The 13,556-nt window shown below is 30.7% G+C and overlaps 1 protein-coding gene across 2 annotated transcripts in view; it reads right to left on the reverse strand.

Annotated features, from left to right (window-relative positions):
- LOC100166280 (myosin-VIIa) overlaps positions 1–13,556 on the reverse strand; it is a 146,262-nt gene that overhangs the window by 10,414 nt on the left and 122,292 nt on the right. Inside the window, exons 6-22 of one of the 2 annotated variants that reach the window (XM_008183632.3) lie at positions 12,442–12,660; positions 11,172–11,336; positions 9,811–10,053; positions 9,547–9,672; positions 9,229–9,468; positions 9,004–9,149; positions 8,718–8,930; positions 8,438–8,607; positions 8,231–8,367; positions 7,985–8,136; positions 7,742–7,904; positions 6,426–6,809; positions 5,693–5,894; positions 5,448–5,602; positions 3,004–3,228; positions 1,984–2,118; positions 1,230–1,459 (exon numbers count right to left, since the gene is read on the reverse strand). In XM_008183632.3, coding sequence (XP_008181854.1) covers positions 1,230–1,459; positions 1,984–2,118; positions 3,004–3,228; positions 5,448–5,602; positions 5,693–5,894; positions 6,426–6,809; positions 7,742–7,904; positions 7,985–8,136; positions 8,231–8,367; positions 8,438–8,607; positions 8,718–8,930; positions 9,004–9,149; positions 9,229–9,468; positions 9,547–9,672; positions 9,811–10,053; positions 11,172–11,336; positions 12,442–12,660 — 3,305 coding nt within the window. Of the gene's footprint in view, positions 1–1,229; positions 1,460–1,983; positions 2,119–3,003; positions 3,229–5,447; positions 5,603–5,692; positions 5,895–6,425; positions 6,810–7,723; positions 7,905–7,984; positions 8,137–8,230; positions 8,368–8,437; positions 8,608–8,717; positions 8,931–9,003; positions 9,150–9,228; positions 9,469–9,546; positions 9,673–9,810; positions 10,054–11,171; positions 11,337–12,441; positions 12,661–13,556 lie in introns of both variants that reach the window. The other variant, XM_003240377.4, reaches the window with a different exon arrangement.

Genomic DNA, 13,556 nt, shown 5'->3' on the forward strand with positions numbered 1-13,556 from the left:
CCTCAAAATATTATTCTCTATCTTTTTTGTAATACGTGACTTTACTCTAAGATTACTAAAACGCATAGAAAAAATGATTTTGCGTAAACGCGTTTTGTCTATGTTGCGCGTGGGCCAGAGAGAGAAAACGAATAGTGCGCTGACATCCTCTTAAGACAAGATAATAATTTTTTTTAAATGTACAATACGATTTTTGACACTTGAATTTTAGCAAAAATAACCAATTATAATAATTTTAATCATACGATTTTTAAACTTAAAAAAATCAATATTTGGGGATTGTTGAACTACGCCCTTAGCTAAACCAAAAATGTTTGAAATGCACTTGGGTCAAAAACAAGTAGGTAATAATGTAATATAAAACTTATAAAATATATTAGTTAATAGTATTACTTGAAAATTGAATGTGTGTGTCGATTGATAATATAATTAGTACGTTAGTATATTATTATCTATCTGAATGTAATTGTTATCCCAACAAAAACATTTCCATACTCCGTGTAAACAAAACATTAAGTATAAGAAAAAATGGCACTAAAACTTGTAATATCACTTTATAGGTAGCTAAGTCTGAACTTTAGATATAATTTACAACTATAATATATTACCTACGCCGACATTCCAATATGGAACCGCACTCAAACACTCTCATCGTTCAACTTCATACCAATAATGCTCTTTCGACAACCCAGCAAGACGCCTGAAATGCGAATGGCCGAGACATCTTCTCAACATACATCACACTTAACGTGCTTATTATTATTTCTCTCTAAAATTACCATCCATGTCCAAGAATTTCTAATGTGAAACTACTATTCATTGTCTTTTTCTCACCGCTTCATTTTATATTCATTCATTCACATTTACTTATTGTACCATTTATTCCATAAATTGTAAATTTTCACAAAATAAACGACATATTTTATGCAAAAAAAAAAGATATAATTTAAGTAAAAATAATCTGCTAAAAAATTCAACTTCGCTTGGCAATTTTAAAACACTTAATTACATACTCTCTATTTCAATGATAGTAGGCAATATTATTATTATGTACTCATTATGCTATAATATTTTTTAATTTTTAACTCAAGTCGAGAAGTTCAATTTTTTAATAAAAACAATACACTTTAGATTTTAAAAATTCAAACTGTTCTGATATTTGTAAATTTAAGCGGAGTTTGACCTTATCCAGACAGGTGATAGAGTTTCTTAAAATGTGATATACGTACGATTGCCAAGCAGCGATGATGTCGTACAGGTAGTAATGAGCGCGGACGTGTTCTTCGCCATCCGAGCGGCTCTGGTATATCGACCAACCGTCAATTGACCTCAGACACAATTTGTCTGCTAGCTTGTAAACCGCATCGCTGGCCGTGTCCGTTGGATGGATGTCAATCGCTTTGGTACGGCCGTCCAGGAAGAAAAATCTGCAGACAATCGTGCCAAGTCTCCGCATAGCCTGCATCATAAAAAGTGAGTTTTTTTAGATCACCATGGATCAATAATGTCAAGAACGTGTTCGAACACCATCGTCCAACATGTTTATCTAAGAACTTCTAACGTATGTTAATCTATATATTATAAGACTTAACACATAGTACTTAGTACGCTTTTAAACGTTTTAAAAAAAATCATTAGAAAACATAATTCAAAAATATTTTAAAGTTATATTGATTTAAATATTTTTCATTTAAGTGGGGAGTGTATGTTTTTTAAATATTAATTGTTTTTAGTTTAAATTTCTAATGTGGCTCTAAACAATTGGATATTTAATAGCGTAAATATCATGAGTTATATGAATAGGTATTCTTATATTTTTTCATTTGTGATATGCGTAAGAGTATAATATATAGACGGGGCTATAAAATTGCCTCCTAGGGGCAAATTTGTCAACACGAAAAAAATGTAAACCTTTATCGGACACAAAATCAATGACAAAAACATTTTAAACGCGTTTTCACTTCATCTTCGAAGTGTACTTACGGCGATTTCAACCGTTGATGGTGGATACTGTCGACACGACACTTTTGTGTTTTTACAATTATCCAGGCACCACTGAACGTACTGTTTGAGTTTTCCTTCGCACTGCAAATTCTTCCGCAAGAAGCTTACGAAATACTGAAAAAATTGTAATTAAAATATTATATTATGCGTACCTAGGTATTGTGTAGATATTAACTTTGGCTACAACAAAATTGCACAAATTTTAAAATTTTCCAATTCTAAACGATTAGTCCACGATTCTTCATAAAATATTATAGAAATAATGACTTGATAAATATTTTGTTATATAAATATCTGAAACTGGTCCAATTTAAAATTGATTCTACATCTCTCCCTTGTTTACATATTTTTCAATAGTTATATATATGCATATTATTTTTATATTTAATCAGACACTGAGTTAAAATTAATAATTTCAATCAGAAATAAAGTGAATAAAAAATACTAAATAACATGAGTTAGTTTTCCATTCATTAAAATTAAGTCATACATTTTTTGTATGGGCATAAGAAATGTAACATCGGTGCAGTTAGAGAGGGATATAGGGGCTAAGCCGCTCAAAAATCATACACAGCCATTCAAAATTGTTTGGGACAAATTTATAACCATAAACTTCTTACTTACTTAACTGCAGAAAATATAAAACGAATTCTAAAATGTATTTATTATTCATTTATACATATAGGTACAACAACTGTAACTATAAGTATACGGTGTTCAAAACTGACCATACCATTAATATTAAAAATATGGCATTCACGAAACATGGAAATAAAGTTGCCAAATTTTATAAATTAATTTTTTGGATTAAATCTAAAAAGTAAAACATTTAGGAAATTAAAAAAAAAACTATGTATGTATACTAGCACTAATATAGCATTTATAGACAGACTGAGTGCTTAAATTTCCATATACCTACAACGTTTGTGTGCATATGAATTTGACTCTTTAAAAACGAATAATATTCATCTCTATATAGTCTCTAATATAAAAATGTACCTTGTAGAGTAGCTTGCTGGGCTGGAACGCAACGATCGCGAGACAAATGAGTAGCCACACTCTCTCGGTGGACTCAGTGTTTGGATTGTTCGTCGCTTGTCGCATGCATTGAACGAAAATTTCGTCTCGCAACTCTTCACGGTTGATCCCCGCGCCTATTATAGACTGGATGATTTGTACTTCGTTGTCTTGTTTTATGTCACCTCTAGTGTATTTACAGAGGTCCTGTAAATAATAATATCACACGTGACAAACTCAATTCAAACGAAAATTATCGTAATATTATTTTAAAACCTACATCATAAACAAAATCAATCACATATTACATGATAAAATTACATAATATTTAGTTTATTGCTTGATTTATAGTACCTATAGATATAACTATATAAGACGTTTAAGATATATTGGAAACAATTAAATAAACTATTTAAATTTGTATAAATTATAAATCATTAATGGAAATAAGTGTGGAATAATTATGTTTAATTAACTACTTTAATACATTTCTTGCGTACGGCTGCATAGTTGAATAGGTGAGTCGGTGCGCTGATAAAAGTTAGAAACATTAGGAACTCTTAAGAAATTTGGCTAGGTAGGTATATAAAAATTATAATTTCATAAACTATTCTCATCTCGCAAATTATTTTTGGATGACTCGTTTAACATACATCTTTTAGATCAAAAACTATTAATTTTTTTAACTGAATAATAATATTATAAATGTTAAAATATGTGTCAAAAGTAAATTTATATATTAAATGTAATATTAAGATATATTCCTTTTTGTTCAATATAATGGCAAATTAGTAATTACCTACTGCTTATATTGGCTTTATTATTATCAAAGACATTTTATAAAAAAAATGAATTAAACAATTAATAAATACTTTTGTATGATAATTGACGCAGATTATTTAAATATTTCAGAAAATGATTTCCATTGATTTTGGATAATATTATTTATTATTATAATTTATATTATGTTTGTATATTATTTATTATTTATTTTGTTCGTATTATTAACTTATGCCATAAGCATAATTATTATATTATTACTTTAATAGTACGATATTATTACCTTATATGTTATAAGTCTAGGGTTGTAAATTTGAAATATTTCAAAATTGAAAATTTCACTCTTCTTGAAATATTTCAATGAAATTATGAAAAATATATTTTTTTCTTTTAAACGTGTTTGTAGATGATGAGAAATAATATATTGATAAAACACAGAAAACATTGATTATGAATAACTTATCAGTTAGGTATCATTTATCAACCAAGGTATACGAATTAAAAACCCTACCTAAATACTGTTAATGGTCAATGGTTATAAATTATAAATTAATAATTATATATTTATATGGTATTTTTATAATGGTATTAATTTTATTAAATACATCAATCAATACATTTTCTATATTATGTAGTGCTGAAAAATATTCCTGGCATTATTTTGAGAAAAAAATATTTTTTATATGAGTTTTAAAATATTGTTGTATGTGTACCGTCAGCGATCCAAAAGATGATGGTTTGAAACTTTGAAATAAAGTTGAAGTCAATTTCAACAGTGAACGAAAAAGTAGTGTATTTTCAGTAATATTTTAAAGTATATAGTTTAAATTAATTATATTAAAAATTTGTTAAACAACTTCTAAATTATATATGTTGTGTTCATAGACATGTAAAACAACTAGATAGCGGATTTGCATACTACATTCCCATAGGAACATTGAAGTCTAGTGGCCATTTGCCAACAGGGAAATGTTTAAAAAATAACTCAATAGATAAGATTATAATAATATAAGATTCCTATACATATTTATATAATTATATGTCATAATAATATAATATATATAATATACATATTTGATATTCATATTATCAATCATGCAATTTTTCCCTGTTGGCATATGGCTGACTTCAATATTGTCTTATAGTCGGTTATCTAGTTTTTTATATGTCTATGTTTGTGTATTATTATGTATGTAGTATGTAACTATGTTACATATTTTCTTTATTTCATACAATAAACCAACTTTTAAAAATGTTCACTTGGAAATAAAAAAATAATATTTTCATGTAATATTTCAAGAAAATAAATTTCATGAAATTTTACAACTCTAGTTATAACTAATAATTAGGTAGTTATATTAAGTATAATGTTACCAATATTTTTATACATTCTTATTAATTTACTACAAATTGGACCAACGACTGTTATTGTAATTAAAGCAAAATTATACATGAGATTATCTAATTTTTACTTGTAATCATGTGATAACAATATGTTGTATATTGATAGTTAATTTTAAATATAGTAAAAAGGTATGAAAAAAAAAAAAATATAGATAAATTTAAAATATTCTACGCTTTGGATGTGATATAATATTAACGAGAAAACTATTATAGTATCACTAAAGTATGTCGACAGGACTTACTCTGAAAATTGATATGGCTATCGTTATGTTATCCGGATCGTACATGTGTATGTGCGATGTCGGAATAGTGGAGCCACGGTGGAACGAAACCATTTCGTACATAGGTATCTTTTCCAATGACTTGCTTTTCCTCTTCAGCGTGGCTATTATCGTTCCTGTGAGATACAGACAACATCAATTGCATTTATTAACGACTCAACTACGGACAGGTAATAAGATAGTAGATAAAAAAAAGCTCTTCGTACCTTCAGGTGAACGCTCGTGAGCGTTGAAATAGTTTTCGGCGAACTCTAGGATATCGTGATAGTTGTCGTGGAGTGGTTCGACGTTCAACTTTTCTTGAATATTTTCCATCTCTAGCAGTTTCTTCTCCACTCTGAATTTCCTCCTCTGATCGCGTTCTGTTGTGTCTTCGACGAATCCGTTGTTGTGTTTCCAATTCGCACCCTGTAACATAGCATACGAATGAGTATTTACTATTAAACTGCAGATTTGCGGTAATTTTTTTCCATAATCATTAACCCCATTAACAACAATTATAAAAACTATACAAAGTCACAAAATTGTAAATTTCAATAAATAGCGAAAAAGAGAAACTATTTTTCAAAAATGCCAGTTTAAATATTTAGAGAAAATTTCCAAGTCTCCACAATTATTTGTTTTTAAACTAAAAAAAAAAACCATTCGATTTTGTCGAAAACAGGTTTTGCGTATTTTTCTAATTGTATTTTTGTTTTCCCTTTTATTTTGAACAATACTGAGAAATTTTCTTTTTTACTCTTGAGTACAAACAATAAACAAATTTCTACAAGAATCTTGCTTCAAAAAACGAAGATCGGAGAATTTTTTTTATTGTAATAAGTGTGCTTCAGACATAAAAAAAACAATAAATACCTACACATATACCTAGATACACCTAGATACAATTGTAAAAATCAACGCATTTATTGTTATGCTCAGAATTTAAAACGGACTCACCCCCGTGCCGGATGTCCTCGAGTTTGGCCTGCTCTGCCGGGGTGATGATAGGGCGGCTGCGGCGGTGGTGGTCGGACTAATAGATCTGTTCGCGCTTTCGATCGCCACGGGGCTCTTAGCTCTGATCAGTTTGTGTGGCGGTGTGGGCAGTGGCGGCGGCGACACGTTATCCTCGTCCCTGGGCAACACCGCCTCGTAAATTGGTTCATCGTCGGCTTTCACTGGCTGCTGGTTAAACGGAGGTGGAGGTGGTGGTGGATGCGATGGCTCCGGTAACACCACCTGCAGTGCATTTGCTGAAGACGAAGACAATGATTTTTCTAGCCCTCTGCTCTCAAGCTCCAGCTCGACGATTTCTATTTCTCGCTGGATTACACTCTCCAACTAAAAATGCGTAAAACATGACGCGAATGTTTATTAGACACATGGTTTAATATATGATTCGACAGAACCGTAAAAATAAAATAAGTATAGAGTGCGTTTGAGTTATTTGAAATCATGTGGTTTGAAAAAATATCACTATCTATATATTTATAGTGTCATCAATATTCATTGGTGTTGTATACAATTCCAGTATTAAATATTTATTATTCAAAAAATAGTGTTCAAGGTATAATATTTTTAATTAAACAATTTTTGGAAAACTTATATTGAAATCACCATCAAATATTTTTTTTAATCTTAGATTAGATTATTGATTAATGTTTATGCTTTACACAAACGCATCTCTTTAATTTCAAAATTAGGATGTAGTTTTATTTTAACTAATCTATAACACTCAAGTCTCAAATATTAAAATATCGACAAGTCAATAAAAGTATTTCAAATATACGTATTCAGTACTTAAATAAAGTATACGTGATTATTGACTATAAATATCCAAATAGTTTACAACACTGAAAATCATATGCATTGTGTATTTGTGTAGACGATAAACGTGTTAATTAAAGCGAAGAGATATTAGTTCTAGTGCCAATAATCAATAGCCATACAGATCGGTGTGAATTTACTGTTAAAATAATTAAATCAAAAATCTTGAACCTTTTTAGGAAATCTTACATACTTTGTGAATATATTATTTTCCTCACCTGCGTAAAATAATATCATGTACAATTTGGTTCCTAGCAAGTGGCATAATAAATTGTCAACACAATAGTGTATTCGTCTTACCACTTTCAGTGAAAAAGTAAATTGTATTATAACTATATAAACTAACGAAAATAGTGTCAACCACATGAATCGTGATCGTATAAGGTATAACTCAGTGTGTCTGAAGAAATAAATCGTGTGCAAATTACCTCATCGAAATCGCTTACTATTTCCTTCATACGGTCTCCCACAGTGTCTATAGTCCGTCCGGACTGGACATCGGATAAAAACGCAAACAGGTTGTCCAAGTCCACGGACTCGTGTGCTGGATCTACTTGAAGCCTCGAGTTTAACTGTTCTGCTAATTTTGCAAACTCTATTTCGGATATCCTGAAAACCCATCGTAATGATATCATACACACTCCGATAAATCGTTATCACTATATAATATTATTCATAAGTACGCTTACTTCTCGTCTTTCTCGATTTGCAATTCGTTTAACTTTTCATTTTCTTGATCTTTTTCTTTGACCTCTTCGGCTTTGCGTTTTTCTTCTTCCACGCGTTCCCGTTTCCGCATTTCTTCTTCTACTCTTCTCATCTCTCGCAAGGCAGCGGCCACCTATATAATAGGAAACGAGTAACAGTAGTGTTATTACTGCGAATTGAATATTTTCCTCCTTTCTTTTGCGATGTAGCCACATTGCATTACCTACCTCTCGTGCAAAAACGCCTCTTAAATGCGACTGGATCACGATCGCAGCTCTACGTTTCTTCAAGAACACCAAACGTTGTTTCCAACTCTTGAACGCCGTTTGTACGATTATCACCGCAGTCCGTGTTTTAACGTAATCTGAATAATATGTATCAAAGGAATTTGTTTATATTTTCTTAAAAAAATAATATATTATGATATCGTCTACCTTTCCTGACGAAGTATCCTCTCCATGTTCGTTGAATGATCGTGGCCATCAAGTTGAGCATTACCTTTCGTTTATCTTCGAGTGGTTCATGCGCTTTGTTCCGAAGAAACACCTTAGATTTGCCTATCTGACACTCTTCTGTTGGAATGTCTTGTAGCGTCAAAAATGCTCTATAAAGAGACACGGTAAGACATAATTGTAATAATAATAATAAGGCAATGATGATATCATAGGCGTTTCGAAAAACCATCACAAAAAAACAAAATTTCGATATACGTACTTTATGGCTGACCGCTCTTCGTCAGGTAGTTTTTTTCTCACCAAACAACGGTAACGACTAAGGAACTCGTGAAACGACAGATGTATGGGATAGCCCTCCTTACGAATTCTGATTATATCCAACATGCCCAAGTACTTCAACTGGTCCAACACTAACTTATCGTTGTAATGGTTTGGCGCTTTTATCGTGTTCGGCTTAATGCATCTCACGTACCTATATGGTGCAAACATTATTGAAACGAACTTGATAAACTTTATTCACGACTAAAAGATCTAAGATCACTTACCATGGATTAGTGGATTGCAAGACGTCTACCAACGCTTGTAATTGGTGTCTAAAGGTATCGCTAACAGTGGGCCGACCTTTCGTGGTCCCTCTCGTGGACGTAGAGTTGGCACTGCCCATCCGTGACACGGTGGATCCAAGTAAATCCTAAAAAAAATTGTAATATTATAGTCTTGGAACGGACATTTTTAAACGACAAGCCCGACGACCTCCGGGAAATACCAACCTGATATTTAACAAGTTCACGTACGAAGACGTTCGTGGAACGCGTCATGAAATCAAAAAACACATCTTGTTGTACATCGCGATTTTTGTCGACAAAACCTCTGGCGGTGTAAGTAACGGATCCAGCGTAGTGCACGATACTGAATTCCGATTCCCATTTCCGACGGTCGTCTCCTTTTACAAAATTTGGATGATTCTCGAACTCCGTGTGCAAATTCATCAAGTATGTAGTGTCCGATCCCTGCAGTTAACCAATACAATTAAGTATTTAATAATACTAGGTAGGTATATATAGTTTTTTCAACAAAAAAAATATTACCTTAGGCATATGACACTGTTCGGTCAGCAATTTAAAAATACAGCGAGGGGGTTTCTCGACCAGTTCTAAACATGTCGTGTTATCAGTGAACTGAATGTGGGAAAATTTGATTTCTTCTTGTCGATACTTAAGGAAATAAAATAAAAACGTCGTCAAATTTGATGCATTTCGATATATACAAATATAAAGATACATAATTATCAATTATCGTCAAATCTGCATAGTATGAGTATTACATTACATTTTAATATTCATTATACGTACGATTTCTTGTTCCAATGCGAAAACGTAGTGATTGAAAAACTTGTGCAGCTTCTCATTAGTGTAATTTATACACAACTGTTCAAATGAATTGATAGTGAAATTTTCGAAACCAAATATGTCGAGGACACCAAGAAATCTGGACGTATCTTGTCCCGGATTTGTACAGGTATTGATGTGATTCACGAGCCACGCGAAAGTTCGTGAGTACAGCGCTTTAGCCATCGCATGTCGGTTTTCGATCGCCTGAAAAAAATGTATAAAATACCATATTATAAAGTGGAATGCTAGTATGACAGTTTTTGATTCGATATCAATTGTGATATTAATAAGAAAAGTTTAAATTTAAAAAAAAATTTACTTAAATAATTTAGTTCTTGAGAAACAGTGTTATTGCATAACAGTTCATGAAAATTACAGTTTTTTTTTTCTTAATGTGGTAGATGATAGAAAATAAAGCACGAGGTGTTATTATAAGTATAATTTGTATTTATAATTTTTTGACGTTTCCATCAATATAAATAAGTCGAAGTGAAAAGTGAACAATGGTCAATATTTAAATAGCTTACGCGTGCCTACTCATTATTTTATATTTAGACTGAAAATTATGTAATTATTTTTACCGTAAAAGTCTATACACTCTATTTGGTATTATAATTTATTAACACAAGTCAAAAAGTGCCTCGATAAAGCCGCCTGTGCCTTATAGTATTGTATCTATCTTAGGTCAATAAAAAAATGGCTGCATGACAAGTTGTGTATAAAAAAAAAACCCTTAATTGCCCATATGGCGTTTTCTAAACTTCTATGATTCACGTGTCCCATCTAAAAATTAGACGAGTTAAAAATACAAACGTTAAGTATAGTTAAAAGCAAATCATGTTATATTGTTATTAAGTGGTGTGGCCAATAACAATAAAAAATACAAGATAAACATTTTCTATTATTGTTGGTTGAGCAAATTAACTAAATTTTAAACGCAGAAGCGTGTCGTGCATACAATTATAAACTAGGGCCCGTATTTTGATGACTTTTTTTAATCGTCTAAGATGATGCTTTCAAAAATGCGTTTACGTAGCATACGAATCTATTTAAAAATATATTTTTTAATGTCTTGGTGTTTTAAATGTATGCAAAAACAATATGCTTTATGTTCAAAGTTAACTTCTAAATCAACTTAAAAATGAAGAGGCCTTATTTTAAAATGGTAGGGAATTTCGTGAATGATATTATAGCATAAACATCTGAACCCTAAATTAATTATACATTTTAGTATTATTAATTATTCAATTCACGTCTCATATCCATAATCATGATGCACATTTCGGCACTATTGATGACCTATGCGTTTATCATTTACGTACTTCGGGCAACTTCAGAGGTATTTCAGTGATGTTTCCGCGCACGTTTATCTGTCTGAGCAAGGCCACGTGGACCACGTCTTCCTTCTTCAGTCCCAGTAGGTGAGACACGACTGATAATATTTCGTGATCGTTTTCGGTCAGTTGACATTTTTCTCCGTCGACGTCCTGTGGGTTGGGACAAACATAAAATATAACGTGTAAATCACAAATAACAAAAGTTATATCCATGGCAGAGCCGGAATATGTGTTCCTGATTATAGCCCCATTAAACCAATAAGTCCTGAGAAAGATGTAAATGGTAGATTTAGGGTACTTAGCGGTATATTCATCATAATATATATATTACAACCGATGTTAGACTCATTTTTATGACCTAGCTGGTCTCAAATTTGTGTAAAGTTCAACAGTTGCATATTATTTTCTATTAGATAGTGTTATAAAGCTCAAACTCTATACCTATTAAGCTCGTGCTAAAGGTAGGTTGTACTAAACTTTTAAGTATATATTCAAAAAATATTTGCTTAATTATTTCAAAATGTATATTAGTTCTTTGAGAATATATTTCAATTTTCAATTTTACGGTAATATTAAGCTTTATACAAATAAACCACATAAGTACATATTTTGTTATCTTATAATTTTTCCATGTCAGTAAATATTTTGCGATAAACGAAAGAAAACAGAATATGATTGCAGTTTAACCACAATTTAGTTGAGACTATATAATCTAGCGATTACAAAAACTTATAAAAAATATAAATTTACCGACGTTGTTATAGGTACCTATGTATATCTTACATCGAAATCTTAAATCACATATTATTTTGATGTAATAATTTTGAATGAAAAAGATAAAAGTTTTTAAATTTTGAACTTTCAAAATCAAAGCGCCGAGAGACATAAAACTATACGCTCACATAACGTTATGTTTTTTTATAAACGTAGTTTTTAGCGAGCATGCTATATATTAATTGTATCTACTATCTAAGAATCTTTGAGAATTTTAGGTACATACTATTTAGTATATATTTTCGTAGTATTTTATTGTGTTTATCCATAAATTGAAACCCCGTAACGAGCTAACGAGCTTGTCAATATTATTTATTATATTTTAGTAATTTAGCTTTTATTTCGACCAAAGCCTACTTAATCACTTTAATATACCGTTAAACTCTCTAAATAATATTAATTATTTTATGGGGCTATATTACATCATATAATATAGTTAAATGATAATATATAGTTTATGATATCAGCGGTGCATATTTACCCGGAAAACCGTGTTTCCCAGCCACAAGATGGCTGACAAGACGCAGAAAATTCCATCGACCATGTTGAGTGGTATACGGAGCACGTTGAACGCCAAACGCAACGCGTCAAATTTGTGTACGTCCGACACGCCGTCAATGATTATGCAACCTGACTGGTTCAGGTAGTTGTAGAACTCTGGTGGTTTCAATTTGTACAGCTCGACCAAGTCCTTGTTGTGCTGCCGAAAACATGAATAAACATAATATTATATTATTTTCGTCTAAAAAAAATAGTTCTGGGAAAGGGAAAAAAACCAAGCCTGAGCAAGTTAATAATAATTTTTAATTAAATTAAGCTAAGTAAATAGTAAACATTTTAAAAAGTTTAAAGTTAATAGTTATCCTAATTTTTTTTAAGCTCAGTTAAGTTTAATAGTATATGGAAACTTACAATGAACTTATTAACTTAAGTTAAGTTAAATTATTATTTTTTTTTTTATATATATAAATAGCCAGTCATATGGCTTGAAATAAAAAAAAAGTAAATGTTCATGCAATATGCATCACCAATTATAATTTTATTGTATAAATTAATATGTCTTGAATTATATTAACAGTAAGTAAATCGTTATTTATTAAGCTTATATCAATAAAATCAGTGAAAATCGCGAAAATTAAAATTAAAACTTTTTAACTCGTTTATGCCCAGGCTTGAAAAACAGCAAGTAAAGATGAAATTCAATGATAAATTTACATTTTGAATTTATTGGAAAGACAATTAACCAATATAGTCAGAGATATTAGTGGCTAACGTGTTTATAAAACGTTTTTATCATATACACTATACAGGGTTAATCTTTTAACAGTGAACATTCGTAATTTCAAATTGTATTAACTCTGTTGGAAGTATTCGAAATACGATTATAAGTCATAGCACTCTTTTAATATTTAATATCACCTTTATTACTTTTGTTTTTTTGATGTAAAATTCAAAATATGAACGATGTAAAAATAAATATTTAAATGTTAAAAATGTATCATACAGATTTAAAAAAAAAATAGTAATAAAACGAGTATAAAAGCGCTAGTGCACGCCCGCGCCCGCGCCACCGGAAATATATTTTCGGTTTTATAA

The sequence above is a fragment of the Acyrthosiphon pisum genome, chromosome X (assembly GCF_005508785.2).
Source record: "Acyrthosiphon pisum isolate AL4f chromosome X, pea_aphid_22Mar2018_4r6ur, whole genome shotgun sequence".
Taxonomy (NCBI): Eukaryota; Metazoa; Arthropoda; class Insecta; order Hemiptera; family Aphididae; genus Acyrthosiphon; species Acyrthosiphon pisum.